Here is a 23,859-nt window from a genome sequence, read left to right on the forward strand (position 1 = left end):
CAACCAACAGAGAATAGGAGGGGTGAGTGATCTGCCCACAAGATCATGTCCCTCTGAAGTTATTTAGAACCACTAATATAATCTTTACCAAAAGTTGGCTAAGTTCTTACCTAAATTTTTGCTCCTAATGGTTGTGTCAATATCCTGAATGGAAACAATCAGATAAATGCCCGAGATGTTGTTTGTAGAAAAGAGCACCAAATAGAATGATTGAGCTAAACATCAAGAATAAAAAGATCTCTAAAAGTTCAACTTTATCACTAATTTGAGGCTAGAAATCCTTTAGTAGCTCTCAGATTGAACAGGCTGAGAGCCACGCTGGATGTGACCTCGGCTCTTTAAGCTGGGCTTCCCTGGCCCTGCATGTGCATCTCCAGTCCTTTGGGGAGAGACCCAGGTCCCTACCTGGTGGTAAGCATTGTAGTCCATGTTGCCTGGGAGGGGGAAACCTGGGGCCAGGGACAGCTCTCCTTCCAGCATTTCTGGTTTGATGAATTCCTCCAGGTAGGTCCTGCAGAGTCTCCTGTCCCACTCATCAGTGATATGGCCTCCGTACATGATCTCACCAAAGAGGTAGCGCAAGTCATCATAGGGGACCTGAGAGACAGGAAGGAAAGGAAGATCTCCACGCAGGCCTTGGGATGGCCCAATGTGTGGACAGAGCGTGAGCCACAAGATAGGGTGGTTCCTGAGATTAGGGACAATGTCTTATTCATCCAAGCTCCCCTGGTGCCCAGCGGGGTCGGGCACACGTGGGAGCTCATTAAACGCTGGAGGAATTACATCAAAGAGTGAGAAGAGGGCTTCCCTAGTGGCGCAGTGGTTGGGAGTCCGCCTGCCGATGCAGGGGACGTTGGTTCGTGCCCCGGTCCGGGAAGATCCCACGTGCCGCGGAGCAGCTGGGTCCGTGAGCCATGGCCGCTGGGCCTGCGCGTCCGGAGCCTGTGCTCCGCAGTGGGAGAGGCCAAAACAGTGAGAGGCCCGTACCGCAAAAAAAAAAAAAAAAAGAGTGAGAAGAGGTAAGACGCCAGCACTCTTGCACACATGCCTTCCCTCTTTCACAGTCATTAACTGTGGCAGTGAAGTCAGTCTCTACCTATGGGTCCTTTAATCATGCCAGTGTCGAACGGAGGAAAGCGAGGGCATGGGTACTTCTCCCATTTCCTGCCATTAATTAGCATATTAATTAATCGTCTCCTTGGAAAGTTCAAAGTGAATGAAATACAGCACACAAGTTCATGGGTGTTAGAGACAGGGGTGGAAGCCACCTGGAGAAAGCCGCGTGGTCGCGGCAGGTGAAGGGTTGGTGTGCTGTGTGGTGGGCTTCCCAGGACCCTGGAACCGGAGGCAGAGGCACTGCATCTGGGCTGGCTTCATTGTCTCCCAAAGGATGCTGTGTTTGGTCCATGAACCAGAAGAGCCTTATGGCGTACACATGCCCTTAACTGGAAGAGCGTGGATTGTTAGTGTGTTTTGTAGGATGGAGACGTCAGACAGAGGAGAAAGGAGGTGAGGTGTGGCCAGAGTTTAGCTTCTTTAACTTCCGCAAGACCGTGCTCACGCCAGGAGCTGCGCGCACCACGAGAAGGTCTGCCTTGGCGAGTTAAATTGGGAGTTCGTATCAGGTGAGTGTGGGGTCTCTTCCTGCCGATCACTGCCCCCGGCAACGCTGGGAGCGCACAGGGTGGTCTGGGGGGCCCTGAGACTGACACCAGTGGGTGGCTCACACCAGGTGTGAGGCACTAACTGGGCTTCCTGAGCTTTCTTGGCCCCCCCACCACCATGGTACTCACTCCTCAGCCTCACACTGGCCTTGGGGTTGCCCCTGTGGTAAACTTGCACTTGCTCACTCCCCTTGGGGAGGGTGTAGACCTGCCCCGGTGAGGACGCCCCTTTCTGGCTGTGCCGATGCCACATCATCCTTCTCAGAGGTGCCCCCCCGATTCACTCCGCGCTGCCGGAAACTTTACCTTCACGTTGGCCTCCAGGAAGTTGTAGAGCACGTTCACAGAGATGGTGAGGTCCCCAGTGTTGAAGGGGTAGGAGCGATTCCACCCCTGGGGCCCAAACTTTCTTCTTTCTGCCACCACGGCGTGAAAGTAGCAAAGTGCAAAGAGGATGCTCTTAAACTCTGTCTCCCGGGAACACAACTCCAGCGTGTCCTGAAAGGAAATGTTGCTCGGTGTTAGCACAGAGCTGCCGTGGTGCAGGGCAGGCCTTACACCGTGCCCTAACAGGTGGGCAGCATGGTGTGGGTTAGGATGGCAGGGCTGCTGTGTTCCCGTGAGGGTTTGAGCTCCAGCAGGACCGTGGGTTGCTCTGTGGACAGACATGGAATCGCGTTTGAGGGGACCCTGCAGAGGGGCTGGGTTTTAGTCTAGAATCAGAGCTAAGGTTTAGATTCAGCTTATAACGGGGTTTGGTTTACAGTTCAAGTTCACACACACGGATGTGCTAATGAGGTTCCCAAGCACAGCTAACGGAAAAAGGGGTAGTGGCCAGGGGAGCATCGTGTTTTCCTGTTAATGGCACTTTGCGCTGGGAGGTGGGAGGGGACTCCCACAGCATCATCTCTGATTTCCCTCCTTCCTGCCATGTTTTTCTTGCCCATCATGGAATCTTAGTAGGTGTAATTACTGCCTGTGTGACTGAAGAATCCACGGCTCATCTGCTGGGGGAGCTGCGGGAAGTGGGGCGGGGGTGGGAGTCGGAGCCACAAGAGGCCGAGGGGTGCCGTGCCCTGCCCTTCCCATCCTAATGCCTCCTCTGAAGCAGAGCAGGGGTGATCGGACATGTGGCTGCAGAAGCAAGACCTCCTAGGGGTCCCGACTGCAAAGCACAAGGCGGGAGAGACGGCGTGGCTCAGGAAGAGAGGATGAAAGACGGGGCAGATGGAAGAAAAGAGGAGCAAGAGAGGGTCCAGAGGGAGTCAGTGGAATTGCGCTTAGATTTTAAGGGGGATGGTGATGATGGTGGGGAGGGGAAAACCTGCATTTTGAAGGGCCGTTAGAACAAGAGCCCTGGATTCTTTGGAATTAAGCATGTCCTCTGAGTGAGCTCCTCTCTGTTCAGGAAGGAGCAAGATGTGGCAGGTAGAGCCCACGAGAGGCACTTTGAAAGCTCACACGAACTGGACTGAGTTCAGCCCTGGCATTTCTTCTAAGAAGTGGCCCTTAGACGTCGCTTACGTGGGGAGGAGGAGAGCGGAGGCGGTGGGAGAGGTTAAGCTTCCGGAAGGTCTGATTTTTTCCATGGAGAACCCGTGACACAGTCTCCCTGTCTTTCTGGATATGTGGGGGTCACTCTGGTGCCTTGGTTGGGTACCATACTTGCCTTGAAGGTACGGATGTGAAAGGTCAGAGGTGGGACAGAGGGCAAAGTCGCTGCCTCGTGCAAGCAAGAAGGTAATAGCTGCTTTTTGGGCAGCGCTGCTCTCTGCAGACATGTAGGGTGTTTCCTGTGTTACCTCTGACATGTGGAAAATCGAGTCCTGTTGAAAAGTGCCTTTAGGCAGACAGACAAGAAGCCACACTTGCTGAAGCTGGTTGACAGTGTATACTCACATGAAGGTCAGAGAGAAATTATCACCCCCGAATGGCACAGGGGTCAGGGAAGCAGTGATAAAAAGAGCTCAGTTCTGCAATTTGTCCCATAAATGGTTGAACTAGGGCTGTGAAGGCACAGAGTGAATCATAGGCGTATGAACCAGGCCACTGTTCCAGGGCACTTGTAAATGCAGAAGGAAACCATTAAAACTCTTGTGAACAATGAATCCACTCATAAATCCATCCCTCTTCCTCAGAATGAGTGACTGAAGAGGGCTATAAGTGGCCCAAACACCAACAGTTGTGGAAGGGATGTTCCAGGAAAAGCCAGCCTCTCTTGGGATAGATTTCCCAGTTGTTTGATAACCAAGACTGTCAGACTAGCCTAGGCTTGCAGGGGGTTAAGCCCAAGGACGAGGGCCCATGGGGAGGCAGAGCAGATGAAGCCGGGTATAGCTGTAGATGATGATAACTGCCCCCCCGAGGCAGAGTTTTATAATATTAATTATTAGAAGCTATTCCATGTGAAGCAGCTGCTGCTCCCTTCCCTGGCTCTGTCCAAGACCCTCAAGGCAGGAAAGCTGGGGATTCCCTACCACTGTACCCTTCAACAGAGCAGGCTAACTGCACCCTAATGTCTTCCTCCCTCCCCAACTTTAAAAAAAAATTATGGTAAAATATACATATCATAAAAGTTACCATCTTAACCTTTCTTAAGTCTGCAATTCAGCGGCATTACATGCATTCACGTTGTGAATAGCACGTTGTGCTACTCAATGCCTTTTTTTTTTTTTCCTTTTTTCTGGTGAGTAGCAGTTGAAAAGATTCTTCCACTGAAGTGTACTGAGACATGATTCACATACCACACGTTTCATCTAGTTAAGGTATACACTTCCATGGTTTTAGCATATTCACAGGGCTGTGTGATCCTCACCACAGTCTAGTTTTAGACTATTTAATCACCCTGAAAGGAAACCACATGCACATTCACTGTCACTCTCCACTCCCCACTTTCCCAGCCCCGGGCCATCCCTAGTCTGTTTTCTGTCTCTACAGATCTGCCTATTCTAGACATTCCAGATAAACAGGGTCATACAACATGAGAACTTTTGTGTCCGGCTGCTTTCATTTATTTAGCATAATGTTTTCAAGGTTTACCCATGTTATAGCATGTACCAGTGCTTTGTTTTTATTGCCAGATACCATTCCAGTGTATAGATTCACCATTTTTGTTTATCCACCCATCAGTTGAGCTATGGTCCCAATGCCTTTTCAGGGCAAAAATGTCTTTGCTTGGAACCAGCTACAACCTCCTGTAAAGAAGTCTGTAGATTTCAAAGTTAAGAATGTCTATTTCCCCTACATGGAATATAAAATCTAGAAAACTGAGCAGTTTTGACCTCTGGTACAGAGTACCTGGAAGTCAAGACCTATTTAGGAAAAAATAAAAAAAGAGAAAAGAAAATGCCCCCGGACAAAAAAGCACCTTGCCTTCTGCACCGTGTTGCAATGGGAAGGTATTCTGTAGGGAAAATGGCAAGCTAAAATACCCGAGGTCTCCTGGTAATGCTCCCCTGCTCTCTACTCCGGATTATGTGGGAGTTTTGGAGCTGGGTTGGAAAGGTGAGTGCAAGAGGAGGGGGCTGGGTAAGTTTCGCTTCTCAGATCCCGGGGAAGCTTCCCTGCAAGTTGGCCTTTGGGCTGCTGCTACGAGGGTATCAGACGGTCAGTGCAATCTCGCGAGACTCGGCTGCCACGTGGTCTTCATCTTACGTTAACGTCAATCCCAAAGGGCTGCTGCTCCTGCTGCTTTACGCTGGGCTCGCTAGAATGGCTGTCCTGCTGGACGGCCTGTTTCAGCCGACCGAGCTGACCTATCTGGGGCTTGCAGTGAGCTTGAGCACGGGTTCCGTGAAGCTAGAGACCCGCTGGTGTTACGACAGGATGAGGTCGGGGAGGACCCATCCTAGAACCCTGCCCTCGGACTCCACCAAGGCCAGAGTGGGAGATGGACGTTAGGTGGGCCCCGTGGCCCCCATCCTCCTGGTGTTCACACCTTTGCATACTCCCTTTCCCGGAAGGGTGGGACTCCCCAAAGAAGAAGCGACCAGAAAGGATGCCTTCCTGAGAAGATGCCAGGGGCCTGGGCTGCAGACTTGGCAGGCGCTACTTTATACACGGGCACGTAAAGCGGTACTTTATATACCCATGGGCCTGGCCTTGGCTTTGAATAAATACTCCACTACATGAGCCTTGGAGTTCCCAGTAACAGAGATTCCAGTCATGTAGTAGCCTGCGTTTGAACCCTATGCCTGGATAGTCCAAGTCTCACTAGCACAGTGTTCTCCAAGTCGACTGTTGGATAGAAGCCCCTGGAGGGCTAGTTAGCGCGCAGAGGCCTGGGCCCCACCCCAGAGTGTGTGATTCACTTGGTCTAGGGTGGAGCCTGAGAATTTGCATTCCTGTCGAGTGCCCAGGTGATGCTGATGCTGCTGGTCTGGAGGCCACGCTTTATGAGTCTAACACGCGGTTACATTCCAGTCCAGATCCCCACCGTCTGCTGCCTGGGTTATCTGAACCCTTGATACTCAAGATGCATGCAGACGTCATCTGAACACGAGCGTCAGCCCCCTGCTTGGAGACGGTGTGTTTAGCTAGTAAGTGTGTGACCAGTGCGCCATATCAATTAGATTTACGGCACTCTGTCCTTCTCCATCTTGGAGTATTCAGTTAGCCTGTAGGTGTGCAGAAAGCTCTCCTACACCTCTTGCCAAAGAAACACCCTAAGCTTGGCTCCCCCAGGTGTATCTGGGAATTGAGGGCTGCACTCAGCGGGCACTGGCTGGAGGTCACTTGCAGGGGGGACACATTTCGCCCACGCCGGGCACTGCTCCAGTCGGTCCCCCACCCCACCCCAGCTGTGTACTACTCTCCCACTCGGGGAATCTGCTCTTTGTGAGGTGGGGCACTCTTCTCCCCTCCCTCCCAGGGCCCCCTACCTGAGTGAAGTTGTCCAGGGCCTTGTGCAGGTTGGCGTGCATGCCCGTGGGAGGCTCGTTGGTGATCTTAACGGAGTTCTCCAGGATGCCCTGGGGGATGATGTGGCCCTCAGTGGAGGGCGCGGGCTCCGCACTGATGAAGACCCTGAACTCCGGGTGGCTGTTCTCGCTGTGCTCCTCCAGCTTCTTCTCCAGGGTACTGAGCCACTTGGCCACCAGGTGGATGTTCTGGTGGGAAGGAAGGACCCCTTGATTACAGGCATCTGCTTAAACAATTATCAGGAAGGCGGCTTGAGGAGGCACCTGGCCTTACTTTCAAACAAATCACATCCCAGCATGAGTCTCGGGATTCCCAGTAACGGGGACCCCTTGTATCCTGCAATTCAACCCTTTCCCTCGGTGTCCTAAGTCTCTCTAGCACAAGGATCTCAAACGTGACCAGGCATCGGGGTCCCCTGGAGGGCTTGCTGAGACAAAGACTCTCGGGCCTCATCCCAGAGTGGCTGATGCAGGTGGTCCAGGGGAGGGTCTGAGGGCTCGCATTTCTACCAAGTTCTCGGGTGATGCCGCAGCTGCTGCTGGTCTGGGGGCCACACTTCAAGGGTCTAATGTGTGGTTACATTCCAAATCCGGATCCCCATATCTGACACCTGGATTTTTTTGAGGCTTTGATCAAAAGTGGGGCCCATGGATCAGCAATGTTGGCCTTACCTGGAAGCCAGTTAGAAATGCAGACTCAGACTTACTGAATTAGTGGATTTTAATAAGATCCTCCAGTGATTTGTATGCATGTTAAGACTTGAAAAGCACTGATTTAAACTCCTTCTAGCTAGCTTTCCTTCCTCCCCTGCCCCTCTCGAAACCATTCTGCTAATTGTTGCCAAACTTATCTTCCTAAAACACACTGAGACACTGCTGCTCCCAGACAGGGAAAGCTCCTACTACAAGCCCAAGCTCCTCTGTCTGGTCTTTGAGCCCTCCTCCTCCCCCAACAAAATCCCTTTCTGTCTGTCTGTGTAAAACGACATTTATTTCTTAGCACTACCTTGCAGCATGCACTTTTCACTCTAGCAAGGGTAGTCACTTTGCTTCATTACAATCTGTTTCTTTATGATGGATAGATAAAAGCTCCTTGATACATATTTGAGGAAGCCTGCTTGCAGAGCCTTAAATACACAGATCGGCACAGGGCACAGTGCTTGGGCCACAGCAATCTGCTCTCTGAGTGCTACTTTCTCTTCCATGAAAAGAGAAATAACAATAATATTTTCCATACTTATTACCCAGGGTTGCTGGAAATAACCAAAGGTAATGGATTTGAAAGGGCTTTGTATACTGTGAAATGCTATGCAAGAGTTCGTAGCGATTGCTGAAATGAAACTCTGTGAAATGAAAGCATTCAGTTGTCATCACTCTATGGGAGCGGAGAGTCTGCTGGCTGCCTGGAGAGCCAGGGCTTGATGAGCCAGGCAGCACCCCCGGCCCGCAGTGAGAAGCTCTGCCACTGCTTCAGGAATCCCCACGTCTGAGTTTCATCCTGGAGGTCTCCCAGAAACCACATCAGGGCAGCCGGTAGGTACCAGGGGGAGGAAACGTTCTCTGCTCACTGTCTGGGGGGCTGGGTTCCTGAAGGTGCTAGTGCCCAGAAGGGGGTCTCTTTGGCAAATGAGCCTGAGACAGTCGGGGAGGTCACACCCTCCCAGCACCGAGCTGATCCAGTGGGAGGAAGCAGGAACCCCACTGTCATTCTCTTTTCTCCTTAGATTCCCACTGTTTCTGGAAAAGTGTCCCAGGGAATAGCAGATCCCTCTGCTGCTAGGCTCCAAATAAATAATGGGATAATTAAGGATGAAAACCCAACAACAAGAAGTGTACAGTGAGTCATCAGGAGACAGAGGAAGTTCTCAGTAATCAAAGCCAGATGGGAGGGGAGGGACTGGCTTTTCCATGTGTCCTTCCTTCACTGATTTCTTCATTGATTCTTTTACCCCATGGACTTTGGTTGAGTGTTTACTGTGTTCACGGTAGTGTGCTGGGTGCCAAAGGTAAATAAGGAATGTCTCTTTCCCCAAGAAAATGCAGTGAAGGACACAGCCATAGCGTAACTGGTTTCTACATAGCCATGGGTGCCCTCGCAGAGGTGGCTGCGGGAGAAGAGAGGAGTCAGCCACTCGCTCTGCGCCCAACAGCCCCAGGATCCATGCAAGCTGTGGAAATAGGAACAAGAGGACAGGCTGTGAATCGGGAGGGGTAGCCTTTACTTCTTGTACGTGTTTAGTGAAACACGTACAAGAAGTGCTGTAGGTATTCCTACAACGGCAGGTGTTCCAGTTTCCCGACCCCAGCTGAACTCTCAGTGAAGAGGCTCAGTTCTGGTTATATGTGTGATGTTCTAGTCACGCATGTAATGAAGAGCCTGTAACACGTGACACGTGGAAAGGCAGAGCAGAGGAGAGCTCCATGGAACGCCTGGGAAGAGATCTGCAGCCTCCACTGGATTCAGCCTCGAGCTGAACGCCGGCCTCCTGAGCACGCAGCGCTGTGAGAACAGGCCTCCTTCGGGACGCGGGCGCCATTGAAACCAGAGGGAGTGGGGGGAGAGGGAGGGTATTGAGGGTGGGGTGAGGAGCAGAACACATGGGGCCGGACTGGAGGGAGAAGCCTGGGAAGTCAGGGACGAGGGCACAGAAGGAAAGGTGGCCCAGGGACTGCAGGGGTCGACCCAGGGACGGGGTCAAGAGTGACCCCAGCAGGGCAGAGGGGTCGTACCTGCAAAAGAACCCAGTGACCTTTCTTGGCAGCCAGGTCCAGCACAGCCTCAGCCACTACCTCCTGTCCTTGGCCCAAAGACACGTTGTGAAAGTTCCGGTTGTTGAAGGTATATCCGAGTTTTTTACCTAAAAGGGGCAGGGAGTGGTCATTATTGCCTCTAATGCCATTGAGTGTTCACGAGGAAACGCGCACCTCCGCGTGGCTCCCCCATCGCAGGCTGCGGGAAGCCGTGCACCCCGACCTCACACACGGACCCCCTTCCTTCACGGGGCAGGGTTGCTGCATCTTTCAGCTTTTTTTTGCCAAAGAGAAGGAAGCACTTGTCTAGACAAAATGCTTCGCCCCTCCCTCCTCACTCAGTCCCTGCCAACTAAAAACTGGTGCTTGCCATCTGCCTGTACAAGGATTAAGTCACTCGCTACTGTAGCCGCTGACCTTCAGCACCCTATGAAAGGAGTTCAGGCTGGAGACCAGGAATGAGGCCCTCTGTGCTCTGGGAAGAACTGGCAGAACAGGTCTTCAGAGAGTTAGGTGTTCTCAGGAGAAGATGTTACGAGCCCAGCTCTTACGTGTCCTCATATCTAGAAAAGCACTCCAGTCCTTCACGGTGACGTCTGCTCTTCTGCAAACACGTGTGCCTGACTGCATGCCCCCCTCACCAAAACCACATGCGCACTGACCTCCGAGTTGCTGTCTCCCGGGCTACAGTCCTTATTTTGCCCCCAAGAAAACTTAACTCACAACTCTCACATCGTGCTTTTTTTTTCAGTTGACATCCCAAAGAGTGGGCACATGTGCCGCTGCCCTTCTGTGCAGACTCCACTTGAAGAGCAGGCATTGGGCCACCATCCTAGAGAGTGAAAGGCTTGGAGAGTAGCAAGTGTGTGGGCGTGGCCAGGTCTAACATGCTTTGGCCCCTGAATGTATTAATAATAATATACATTTTACTGGGAGGCGAGGCCAAGAGGGGCAGGACTCGGGTAGTTCGGCTTCCTGTACTTTATGCCGTATGAACCTCCTCCCTGTTATTCCCACCACATAGAACCTTTACCCTCGTCATTTTGCACGAATGAGAGTGAAGAGAGGCAAGAGGCCAGCCAAGAAGGGGCTTGGCTGCGTAGGTGTGAATGCTTGTATCTCACTGTCGGGAAAGGAGTAAGGGAACGGCCACGCAAACGCACATGTCCCAGCTGGGTCACTGGAGCAAGGCTGATGCTTAAGAGTTGCTCTGCGAGCCCAAGAAAGACTTCACACAAAGAAATAACCTTAATATAGGCAGCCAATTCTGCTTGGACACCAGCTATTCACCCAACCCAATAAAGTTTGGAGGGCTTCCCTGGTGGCGCAGTGGTTGAGAATCTGCCTGCCGATGCAGGGGACACAGGTTCGAGCCCTGGTCTGGGAAGATCCCACATGCCGCGGAGCAACTAGGCCCGTGAGCCACAGCTACTGAGCCTGCGCGTCTGGAGCTTGTGCACCGCAACAAGAGAGGCCACGACAGTGAGAGGCCCGCGCACCGCGATGAAGTGTGGCCCCTGCTCATTGCAACTAGAGAAAGCCCTCACACAGAAACGAAGACCCAACACAGCCATAAATAAATAAAAAATAATAATAAAGTTTAGAGAAATTACATAATATTCTTTAGACAAAAGGATCAAAAAATGTGTAATACCATGAAGGAATCGTCGAGCAATTTTTCTAAGAAGGTGAGATGCACAAGAGAAAAGAGGAGAAATTTAAAAGAGAAAAAGAATAAAAGTCTGTACTTAACAAATTTAGTTTCAGGGGAACTAAAATTGAAGTTGCAGTTTGATACTTGTGCAAGAAAATTTAAAGAACACTGTCAATATTGGATGTGTCTTTAAAGCACTAAAACAAAACTATAGTGTGTTCTTTAACTGTACAAGACCAAACAAGATGATGACTTTTTGTAGTGAGGAATAGTTATTACAGATTCAACTGAGATGAACCCAAGAAATACCCTTATTAAACTCTATAAATCCTAGCTGGCAATAGATTTGATGTCAGCTTTAGAGCCAAGAATATGAACAACTTATTCCAGAGAAAAAGAACAGGATAAAGATGCTGGGATTATTAGATAGCCTCGGTGACATTTCTGCTCACAAAGACCCTACTTCTCTTCTTTGTTCACAAAGGGTACAGGAAAAGAGGGCTTAACGAAAGATTAGTTCGAATTCCATGTGCTGCGGCTTCCATGCCCCCACCCCCCTGCCTTCAGCTCCTCTGTCCCTTTCAGATCTTCCTTCCAGCACCCCTATGGTGGTGTCACCAGGAGCCGGGCCGCACTGTGAACCTCCCTGAGCATCCTGGTGGCCGTCCCTCCACGAGCTCCAGTCTGAGGACGCTACAGCGTCCGTAGCCCTCCGCCTAGCTCCACATACCCCTGGGGCTGGGAGGAAGGGGAACATCCTTCTAGCCTTGTCTTGTTACTTGCAGGCTATTTCTTCTCCACTCTTGTATGAAAAACCTTTCATGTGCTCTCTTCTTTTTTTTTTAATTTAATTTATATTTATTTATTTTAACATCTTTATTGGAGTATAATTGCTTTACAATGGTGTGTTAGTTTCTGCTTTTTAACAAAGTGAATCAGTTACACATATACATATGTTCCCATATCTCTTTCCTCTTGTGTTCCCCTCCCTCCCACCCTCCCTATCCCACCCCTCTAGGTGGTCACAAAGCACTGAGCTGATCTCCCTGTGCTATGCGGCTACTTCCCACTAGCTATCTGTTTTGGGGTTTTTTTGCGGTACACGGGCCTCTCACCGTTGTGGCCTCTCCTGTTGCGGAGCACAGGCTCCGGACGCGCAGCCTCAGCGGCCATGGCTCATGGGCCCAGCTGCTCCGCAGCACGTGGGATCTTCCTGGACCGGGGCACGAACCCGCGTCCCCTGCATCGGCAGGCGGACTCTCAACCACTGTGCCACCAGGGAAGCCCTAGCTATCTGTTTTACATCTGGTAGTGTATATATGTCCATGCCACTCTCTCACTTTGTCACAGCTTACCCTTCCCCCTCCCCATATCCTCAAGTCCATTCTCTAGTAGGTCTGTGTCTTTATTCCCGTCTTGCCCCTAGGTTCTTCATGACCTTTTTTTTTCTTAGATTCCATATATATGTGTTAGCATATGGTGAGATATCATCTCACACCGGTCAGAATGGCCATCATCAAAAAATCTACAAACAATAAATGCTGGAGAGGGTGTGGAGAAGATGGAACCCTCTAGTACTGTTGGGGGGAATGTAAATTGATACAGCCACTATGGAGAACAGTATGGAGGTTCCTTAAAAAACTAAAAATAGAACTACCATATGACCCAGCAATCCCACTACTGGGCATATACCCTGAGAAAACCATAATTCAAAAAGAGTCATGTACTAAAATGTTCATTGTAGCTCTTATTTACAATAGCCAGGACATAGAAGCAACCTAAGTGTCCATCGACAGATGAATGGATAAAGAAGATGTGGCACATATATACAATGGAATATTACTCAGCCATAAAAAGAAACGAAATTGAGTTATTTGTAGTGAGGTGGATGGAGCCAGAGTCTGTCATACGGAGTGAAGTAAGTCAGAAAGAGAAAAACAAATACTGTATGCTAACACATGTGCTCTCTTCTAAAGCACATGCTATTGGCTACATTGCCTACTAACTTTTATGTTTTCTGCCTTCTATCAACTTCCTAGCAAGAGTCACTTTTATTAGGGGTTTTGGAACTTGGTTTAAAATATTCCATATTTTCTGTCTCATCTTTATCTTGGTGAGCTTTAATGCCACTATGGATGACTCAGCCAACACCCAGCCTCATGCTTCCTCATCTTCAAAGAATTTCTTTCCATTTCTGTTTCCCATTCCCAGTGGCTGCAGCAAGGCCTTGTCCCTGCAAACTCTCCCACGTCTGACACATCATTCTTTCATTTTTACTCACAACTCTAACTTCCTACCGTCCAGATTGCTCACTCTCTTACTCCTCCTTGCATATTATTCTATAACAGCAAAATGTCCAGTCCATTGGCTCCTCTGTTTTTTCTAACCTTCATCTTTACCTCCCTCTTATTTTAAGATGGACCCAATAATCCTTCATTTGAGCCGTGATCTTATAAAATTCTTCACTCCATTGCCCATCCTACGTCTGCATCCCCCAACTTCTGTAAAACCACAAACCTGGACAAGTCTATGCGTTAATACAAGAGAAAAAATAACACACTGAGTGAGCTGGTGCCACCACAAGCTGATGATTCTCAGTCTTGTGAGACTGTCTGGTAATCTTTCATGTCCAGAAGTTGGCTATGTTGTCCACTCCCCTCTTCCCTTAAACTTCCTAATGGCTGCCCCGCTTCTTATGCTCAGCACTTTGCTTCACTCTTTACTGCTCCCTCTGCCCGACAAAACATCTGCCATCTGGTAGAACACCTTCCATTTACTGCCATTGTAACTGCCTCTGCCCACATCCCTGTTCCATCCCCATCCCTGCACAGCCCCCTCTCAGTGGAAGAGGTGTCCCCCGTCCCCAGCACATGAACAGATGGGTGAGTGTCCCTCCACACAGAAACTACACTCTGCCAGTCTTGAAGCTGCTCTGTAAAGACTGTACTTGCTCCATCCTAGCCAACTTCAACTGACGCTTAAGAAAAAGAGAATGGAGTCAGGAACAATGAAAAAGAGGCTCTAAGCAAAGTGTTGATAATCTAGCTGCAAAGACACCGAATTGAAAACTGTTTCCTTGAACACACCTGGTAGCAGGCTGACAAAAATCTAAAGGAACTCCTCCTCTGACCAGCACATTGGAAAGAGGAAGAGGAGGCAGTGGAAGGCCCAAGTGGTAGATAAACGGAAACATTTTGTCAATGCCAGGAATTGGACAAAGGAGGATGGAGACCAAGCAAGATCATGCAAGAGTCAAGTCAAAGAAGGACCAGAGAAGGTGCCTTGTAAGGGTAGAAAGGGGAGGTCCTCTGTTGGGAGGGCAGAGGACGATACTGTGCTTTGAAAGGATGTGACAAAAGGATGTAAAGGAAGGAGCAAACCGAGCTGCCTCAAAAAATAGATGCGTCATCATCGTCATTTTAATGCTGTACAATGCTACTGTACTTTTAATGTTTCAAAGCCTTTTCACATCTGAGATTTCATTCTTATCTTCACAGTAACCCTGGGAGGAAGGTATTAGGGGGTGATTGGAAACGATGGGTGATTGCTTTTAGATGAAGCAAAAGCAAAAATAATCGTGCAAATAAGGAAGTGTGGCTCATTCAGGAAGAAGGTGATGAGAAGAGAGAGAAGGTAAAGGATTAATCTGCGAAGGCAAGAAGGAATGCTGTGCGGGTGGGTGGAAGTGGGTTAAAACATAGGCCAAGGAAAGTGGATGGAATTCTGTCCTCCTCCTCCTTCAAAATTGTTGAAGGAAAATCTTGGAGGAGACTAAGAGGCACAAAACTGCCAGAAAAGCTTAGATTCTTAAAAAAAAAAAATTTTAATTAAAAAAATTTTATTTTATATTGGAGTATAGTTGATTTACAATGTTGTGTTAGTTTCAGGTGTACAGCAAAGTGATTCAGTTATACATATACATATACCTATTCTTTTTCAGATTCTTAGAAAAGCACAGATTCTTAACCAAGTGTCAATGGATGAGCTTCAGAAGCTTAGAGAACTCCCAAAATCACATATAGAATTTTGTCTGTCTGTGGGTTCATGCATTTCAGGAGAAGGGCTGGAGTGAGGATGGGGGAACAAAATCTTTCATCTGCCAAGCTTTGTCTGCGTCTACATGGAGTAAAACAGTGTCTGATGGAGTCTGATGCACAGACTCTGCCCAAGCACAGAGACAGTAAGTTTCCTGAATAAGCGGGGGCCTAGGGGACATAGGGGAAAGTGAGTCAGTTATGTGGATTCCAAACCTGAGAATAGGAGTCCATCAGGCAGAATGATTAGATCCAAGATGTGGAGCACATGATGTCACCAGAGTATATGTTCTAAATGGGTGCACGAGAAAACGAATCAAACCATCCAGAACGCAGAGGGGGAGGAAGAGAGAGAGAAAGAGGCACAGGTGCCCAGGTAACCTCTAGCTGATGAACAGCAATATTGCCTCTGGTCGGGAAATATGCGTTAAGATGAAGCCAAGGGCAGGGCTGAGGTGATTTATTCAGAGACAAATAACCAATACGGTTCAGGGACAGGTCAGCTTGCCTGAAATGACAGAAAGCTTCAAACTACATGATGGAATAATAGTTGGGGGTCAATTGGCAAAGAATAGTAGGAAATTGCTCATAAACAGGGTATATGAAAGCTTCCGAAAAGGAAAATACTGAATAAAAACGAGGAGACTAGATTTGTCATTATGAAAGGAATAAAACCTCCATGGGACAGAAGGAATACAGAATCTACGAAAAAGTGAAAGTCAGGAATAACATAGCAATAACAACAGTTCTTATGCTCATTTATTCATTCGTTTGTTAATTCATTCAACCGATATTTACTGAGTACCTCTCTGTGCTAGTTACGCTTTTAGGCACTGGTGAGAAAATGATGAGCAAGATGACACGGTCCTTGACCTCCAGGGTCTTAGCGACATGCAGGCAGGCAAACGTAAGTTAAAATTGTAAAAGAAGGGTCTAATTAGAATTGTATTAAATGCTCTGAAGCAAATAATATGTATAAGGGGAAAACAAATGGTCTTGTGCAGAGGTCAGGAGAAGCTGATCCCTGCAGGATTGGCAGGCATTGGACTGAAGAGCTGGGGAGAAGTATTTCAGGTAAAAGGAATTGCTTGAGAAAACGCCCTGGGCCAGGAGGGCTCATGATGGAACACCTAAAAGAGACATGTGGCCAGAGAAGTGTGAGTTTGAGGGAATGTAAGATCCAAGGCTGGACAGAAAGGCCAGGCCATGCAGGTCACAGAGACCATGTTTATAGTACTGGACATTACCTTGAGAACTGTGGGGAACCACTAGAGCGATTTAAATGGGAGAATGATAACAATCAGACCTGAGATTCAGCTAGATGAGTCTGGCTGTAAGAGCAGCAAAAATTGCAGGTGGGGGAGGAGAACCGGGATAAGTTAGGAGGCTATTGTGATAGTCCAGTGAGAGATGTGGTGACTCAGAGGAGGGAGACACAATGAAACAACTAGACTCATTTGAAACACATTTAGAAGGTAGAAGCAGTAGGACTAGATGTGGTAGGTAGTGGAGGAGGGGTCTAGGGTGACTGATTCCCAGGTTTCTGGCATGAGCAACTTGCTGAATGGTGGTGATATTTACCAAAAATGACAGAATAAAATTTCCAGAGATAAAGAGAGGTGTGACTCTCCCACTTGAAAAGGCAGGCTGAGTGCTGAGCAGGTGAATGAAAAACACCCGTACCTAACTCAGCTCATGAAATGTCAGAACACAAGGTAGAAAGATGATCCTAAAGTTTCCAGGGAATAAAAATAGGTCACCAACAAAGAAACAAGGGAAGAATAGCACCCTACTAGCATATGGCCTCCTATGAATAAAACTGAATTCTAGGAGACAACTGAGCAGTGTGGACACATTCTGAGTAAAAATCATTTTGGACCTAGCAGACCTATTTAAAGAGTATGTGGGCAAAACTCGTCCTTTTAGACAACCAAAGATTCAGAAATTTTACTTCCCGTGATTTTTTCCTGATGACTTATGCTACCAAATCTAGGATGAAGCCAATTGGTTGGCAGTAATGGGAGCTAAATTCTTATTTTTCATACCAGGGAATAAATAGATACTGAAACTTGATAAATTCAGAAATAGTGATATAAATTATTAGTAGGAAATACAGAAACAATTGTCAGAAGGAATAAATTCAGAAATAGGCAAAACCCCAGTGTCTGGGAAGGGGGACTGGGTGTGGGAAGGGCTGGGGCTGAGAACTATTGCTTTTCATTTTAAACTCTTTATTATAGGTATTTTAAAAATATGTTACTTGAACTTTTTAGGAGATTACAAAAATATACATTAAATTAGTGAATAAGATAATTCTCTTCCTTATACAGAACTCATCTATTCTTTAGAGCCAAACAGCAGGCTCTAAATCTACACCAGGTGTAGATTCCTTTCATGGAGGTGTATTACCTGGTCTGGATTCTCATCCATAAAGACCTGGCTCTGTAAAAACCTGCTGAGTCCTTATTTAACTTTGCAACATGTGTAGTTTTGCTAGCGTCTTTTTCCCCCTTTGGCCGTGCCACGAGGCTTGAAGGATCTTCGTTCCCTGACCAGGGATTGAACCAGGGGCCACAGCAGTGAAAGTGTGGAGTCCTAACCACGGGACCGCCAGGGAACTCCCTAGTTTTGCTAGTTTTATAGTTTTGATTAGTCATCCATTTGCTCATCCCTTTATTTAACATATATTTTTAAAATGTATTTATTTTCTTTTATTTATTTTTGCCTGCGTTGGGTCTTCGTTGCTGTGCGTGGGCTTTCTCTAGTTGCACGAGCTGGGGCTACTCTTCATTGCGGTGTGTGGGTTTCTCATTGCGGTGGCTTCTCTTGTTGTGGAGCATGGGCTCTAGGTGTGCAGGCTTCAGTAGTTGTGGCACGTGGGCTCAGTAGTTGTGGCTTGTGAGATCTAGAGTGCAATCTCAGTAGTTGTGGTACACGGGCTTAGTTGCTCCGTGGCATGTGGGATCTTCCCGGACCAGGGATGGAACCCGTGTCCCCTGCACTGGCAGGCGGATTCTTAACCACTGCGCCACCACGGAAGTCCTATTTAATGTATTTATTTACTGAGTGCCTAGCACGTGAAAATACAGAGATAGGAACTTGAATACTACCTTGAAAAGGACATCTATTCCCAGAGCTCTCACTCTCACATGAAGATACCGTAGTAGTCACTAGACAATTACAATGTGATATATAGACAGAAGGGTGCTCTAAGAGCACATAGGGAGGGGTACCCAGCACCTTGGAAATCAAGTAGGGCTTCCTGGAGGTGGTGACATTGAAACTGGTATCTGAAGGATGAGTAGAAGGTAGCCTGGTGAAGGGGATGCCTGAGGGGGGACAGAATGTTTGGGAGAATGGAATGGCTTCCATGAAGAGTGAAAAAGAGGGGAGTAGGGAAATGTAGGCAGAATAAGGAGTGCCCAAAGATGCCCATGTTCTAAATCCCGGAATCTGTGAATATATGTGACTTTACAGGCAAAAGAGACTCTGCAGATGTGGTTAAAGACCTCCAGATGGGGAGATTATCCTGGGTTATCTGAGTGGGCCTGATATAGTCATAGGGGTCCTTATGAGGGAAAGGGGGAGACAGTAAGTCCCATGTATGATTTCTGACCTCCAGAACTGTAAAATAATAGTGTTATTTTAAGCCTCTAAGTTTGTGATAATTTGTTACAGCAGCAACAGGAAACTAATAATGGAAAATAGGCTGGAGAGACAGGGAGGGACTGGAGGACGAAGCCCCCTGTAAGCCATGTTAAGGTGTTTGGACTTCATCGTGAGGGCACTAGGAGCCTGTAAAAGGACTGTACTTGTTTTTCAGAATAACTGCTCCAGCCACAGGAAGGGGAATGGGTGGGTGGGTGGTGGGACAACGTCTCCTCATGAACCTGCTACCTTACATCCCAGAGCAGTCCTCCCTCTGTTCATGACCCCCTGGGGTTGGTTCAGCAATTACCCTGATTTCTGCATGGTTAGCAAATATCAAGCATTGCAAAGTGAACCTTGAATCAGGAAAAGAGAAGCTGACAGACGCAGAGTGACAGTGCATAGGGCTGGTGCAGCCTTGGCTCCATAATGAGGTCTTCTTACCTTGATTTTCCACATCCTTCAGTGGGTCCACCCCTGGAGACAGGATAAAAAACATGGGAGTGGCTGGTCCCAATTCTTCAAAAGAGGCTGCAAAGTCCAGTGCTCTTCCCACCACATATTTGCTTCCTAACTTCTCCTCAATAAAATCTCTGCCAGGAATAAAAGAAGGTCCATGTGTGTATGGCAGTCACAGAATAATCACATATGAGCAACAGAGGTCTATAGACATGGAAGGATGTGCTCAAGATCACGGCTTGGCAGTTACGGAGCTAGGACCAACGCCAAGCACTACTTACTGATTAAGTCGACACTTACAACCTTTGCTGCTGGTTGTGCACCTGCTCACTTAGATCAGGGCTCCTTCTGGATCCCCATCCAGCCAGGCCACCACTGACTCCTCTGTGGAGCTGGGATGTCCTGTTACATCACCACCACCCATCAGAAGCCTGCCAGGAGCAACGCCTTCCGGAAGCTTGCAGGCAGCTAAGCCCTCCATACATGGTATCCCTGGGATCCTCCATCCCTATCCATGATTGAAGGCCCTCCAGGCTTCTAGTCCCTCACGTTCTATCATTCTCTGTGTTTCCTTTCACCTTACTCCACTTACCAATGTTCCTCTTCCTATGTCCCATTTCAGGCTAAACAAAACCTTGCAGTTGTAACCACTTTCTGACAATCCAGCCTAACTCTTGGCCTTAAAAGCTCCCGCAAGGACACTATTTTCCCTGTACCCTTCTCAGTTGGGCTCATTCTCAGTACTGGGAGCTGGGATCACGGTCCTGCTCACGGATGACCATTACTTCTAAACCCTTTCTTTCCCACTCGTGTGGCTCCACTGAGGCTCGCTTGCCCTGACTGTACCACCACGACCCCTGCACATCCCTGTCGTCCACTGCTCCTTTGGTCCCTTTACTCATTCACTCATCACTTGGACTTTGGCTCATGGACTGTCTCTCCACCAGCCTGAGTGACGTTAGCATCCATGTGGACAATCCTCCAGATTCCTAACAATCTTCCATTCTTCCCCATGTCAGCCACCTGATTCCAAGGCCACACCCTCATCCTTGTGGTTTACTTGGGAACTTTTTCTATGTCTGAAACCATAAATGGAAACATCTCACTCTCTGACCAAAGCTTTCCATCCTTATAGTTCTTTTAGTAATTTATCCTTGATGAACTTATTCTTTACCTGTATTGGTGCCACAAATGCAGGATTTTCAGTACCTTGGCCTCCCTGGTGTTTTTTTTTTCTTTCTTTCTTCTTTTATCATCCCCTTATTCTTGTCACTACAAGTCTTGTTCAATTCAGTGTAGGCTCCATGGCCTGTAACTTCCTCTTTTCTTTTTTTTTTTAAACAACTTTCTTGAGGTACAATCGACATACCATAAAATTCACCAATTTTTAGTATACTATTCAATAATGTTTAATAAATTCACGGAATTGTAATCTTCATCATAATCCAGTTTTAGAACATTTTAAGCCTGCAATAAGATTCTCCTGCCTATTTAGAGAATTCCTATTCCTACCCTCCAGCCCCAGGCAGCTGCGAATTCGCCGTCTCTGTAGGCTGCATGGCCTGTGACTTCTAATCATTCTCCTGCCAGTACCACACACCTCCCTTCCCTAACCCTTATTCCACCAGGGATCCATGCTCTGAATCTACCCTAGGGCTGTTGGATGCAGCTGTAGAAAATCATCCAGTGGTGAAGGCTGGCGCCCCTACAAATGCAGGATCTCACTAGGTGGGCCCTCAATGCCGCTTGGAATTCTTTGAGTTTCCCTGGTCAGCAGTCTCCCATTTTTTTCACAGATCCTATTTCAGATCTTTTGCACACTCCTCAAATCTCCAACCCTGCCACCTCCCCTTTCACACAAACGCAGCGAGATCTTGCTTCCTGCTCCTCAGAGGGAGTGGAAGTCGTGAGACAAAACCTTGCTCAATTTTCTGCCATGCTTTTACCACCTCTGCTGCAGTCACACCCACCTCTCTCTGTCTTTCGTAATGAAAGGGGTGCTCTTCCCGCCAAGGGTGATCTTTCCATCTGTCCTCTGGATCTCACATCTCCTGCCACATTACATGTGATCTGCCTCCTTCCCAGTGCTGATACTGATGAGCACCTCTTCCCAAAGGGTCCACTTAGATATTAAGACAATACATGGCAAACACAGAGCAACGGGCCTCATGGGATTTTGGTTGTTGGTACAAAGGCTCCCATCAAGATAAACTTGTGGCCTTTGTGCTCAGCCCTGCCGGTCTGGCCACAACCATCCTGGCTTCGCCACCACCCTGTCCCTACCTCATGGCATAGGTCATCCGGTCAGGCCGCATGGCTCTCATCATGCAGAGGCGCTGCAGGCCTGTCTTGTTCTTCCACTCCTGGGGGAACTTCTCCTTCTCGGGACATTCTGATTCGACAAACTTTTTCCAGCCCTTGGCGGATCCCTCAATGTCCCGATCCAGATTATAGAATTCTTCCATTGATGAAAGTGCCTGAAAAATGTCAGGGAATCTTGCTCTGAAATGCAGTTTCTCCAGAAAGCTGTCATCTGTGTTGTGTTGGGGGTTGGCGGGGGGCAAGGCAGTATTATAGACATAATTCTGTCTCGTTTATACTCTTTTCTGGAGTCTTGAATCTTCCCGCCCAGTAAACTCAAGGTAGAGGAAGGATTTTGATCAGCTTACCGTCAGCAAACTGTCCCAATAATATGCAAGGTTGGGAAATGCTCAGCTGTGGAGACCAAGCAGCACCTCCCTCGAGGATACTGCTGGGAAGAGGGACAAGAAGGGATGCTGGGATTTTTCTGGTCCTGGAGCCCAGACACTTGAAGTCAGTGACTCTTCTCTTTCATTCCCATACTCACTCTGCCAGCAACGCCTGTCAATTCCTCTCACAAAATGTCTCTAGAATCACTGACTTTGTGTTAATGCCAACTTTAACATTTCTCTGTGTCACCTGCTTCCCTAAGCATTAAATCCCAAGGCATAACATGTGAATCAAATCTCTTCATTTAGGGCTTCCCCCCAATCCATCCAGCTAACCAAGTGGCCCATTTCCTCCCTCCTCTGTCCACACACATCTGCCCTCAGCCCTGGAAATGTGCCAGACGATCTCCCAACTTGGTGCCTTGTTCACACTAGTTTCATCACAGGAGTGGTCCTGTTCTCTTCTCCACCAAATTCCACTCCTTTCCTTTCTTGCACTGGTCACGATTGTTTGTCAAGGTTCTACAAGTTGTTAAAGTCCAGTCCAAAATCAGTCACGTCCACCTCTCTAACCTGGAACGCACAGCCCTCCTACCCTTCTTTTATGGACCACTTGGAACTACTCACAGGGTTGGTAATTTCCAAAATTTACAAACAGCTCATGCAACTCAATAACAAAAAAACAAACAACCCAATCCAAAAATGGGCAGAAGACCTAAATAGACATTTCTCCAAAGAAGATATACAGACTGCCAACAAACACATGAAAGAATGCTCAACATCATTAATCATTAGAGAAATGCAAATCAAAACTACAATGAGATATCATCTCACACCAGTCAGAATGGCCATCATCAAAAAATCTAGAAACGATAAATGCTGGAGAGGGTGTGGAGAAAAGGGAACACTCTTGCACTGCTGGTGGGAATGTGAATTGGTACAGCCACTATGGAGAACAGTATGGAGGTTCCTTAAAAAACTACAAATAGAACTACCATATGATCCAGCAATCCCACTACTGGGCATATACCCTGAGAAAACCATAATTCACAAAGAGTCATGTACCAAAATGTTCATTGCAGCTCTATTTACAATAGCCCGGAGATGGAAACAACTTAAGTGCCCATCTTTGGATGAATGGATAAAGAAGATGTGGCACATATATACAATGGAATATTACTCAGCCATAAAAAGAAACGAAACTGAGCTATTTGTAATGAGGTGGATAGACCTAGAGTCTGTCATACAGAGTGAAGTAAGTCAGAAAGAGAAAGACAAATACCGTATGCTAACACATATATATGGAATTTAAGGAAAAAATATGTCATGAAGAACCTAGGGGTAAGACAGGAATAAAGACACAGACCTACTAGAGAACAGACTTGAGGATACGGGGAGGGGGAAGGGTGAGCTGTGACAAAGCGAGAGAGAGGCATGGACATATATACACTACCAAACATAAAATAGATAGCTAGCAGGAAGCAGCCGCATAGCACAGGGAGATCAGCTCGGTGCTTTGTGACTGCTTGGAGGGGTGGGATAGGGAGGGTGGGAGGGAGGGAGACACAAGAGGGAAGAGATATGGGAACATACGTATATGTATAACTGATTCACTTTGTTATAAAGCAGAAACTAACACACCATTGTAAAGCAATTATACCCCAATAAAGATGTTAAAAAAAAAAAAAAAAAAGGATGTGTGACTGCTGATCACTTTAAAGCCATACCCCTCCCTCTTCCTCTTCTGCTCCACTCCAGGACAAGCTGACAGGTAAGCCTGGGTGCTCCCTCCTTTGGTGCCGAAGGGAAGTTGTATCGTGCAAGCCCCGCCCCACTCCCCAACGACCAGAACACCCGCAAGGCACCTCTTTTCCGGGCTCTCTCAAGCCGATTTCAGACTGCTTGGGAGCTCCCCTGCTCTGCCCAGAAAGTCTCATTATGTGAATAATAAACTCTTTCGTGCCTTCTAGTTATGCGCAAGGTGTCATCAGTCTGGACATGGGAACCGCATTTTGGGTGGGGTCCATCCTGTTTCTTCAG

General features: G+C 47.9%; 1 protein-coding gene across 1 annotated transcript in view; it reads right to left on the reverse strand.

Moving 5' to 3' along the window:
* DNAH9 (dynein axonemal heavy chain 9) overlaps positions 1 to 23,859 on the reverse strand; it is a gene marked incomplete at both ends in the record, with an annotated part of 299,172 nt that overhangs the window by 18,520 nt on the left and 256,793 nt on the right. The window contains 6 exons of the mRNA XM_082678963.1: positions 406 to 597; positions 1,971 to 2,162; positions 6,545 to 6,772; positions 9,314 to 9,441; positions 19,115 to 19,263; positions 21,413 to 21,606. Of these exons, the coding sequence (XP_082535089.1) occupies positions 406 to 597; positions 1,971 to 2,162; positions 6,545 to 6,772; positions 9,314 to 9,441; positions 19,115 to 19,263; positions 21,413 to 21,606 (1,083 nt within the window). The remainder of the gene's footprint in view (positions 1 to 405; positions 598 to 1,970; positions 2,163 to 6,544; positions 6,773 to 9,313; positions 9,442 to 19,114; positions 19,264 to 21,412; positions 21,607 to 23,859) is intronic.

Source organism: Grampus griseus (assembly GCF_964374135.1).
Source record: "Grampus griseus genome assembly, chromosome: 20".
In the NCBI taxonomy this organism is placed as follows: domain Eukaryota; kingdom Metazoa; phylum Chordata; class Mammalia; order Artiodactyla; family Delphinidae; genus Grampus; species Grampus griseus.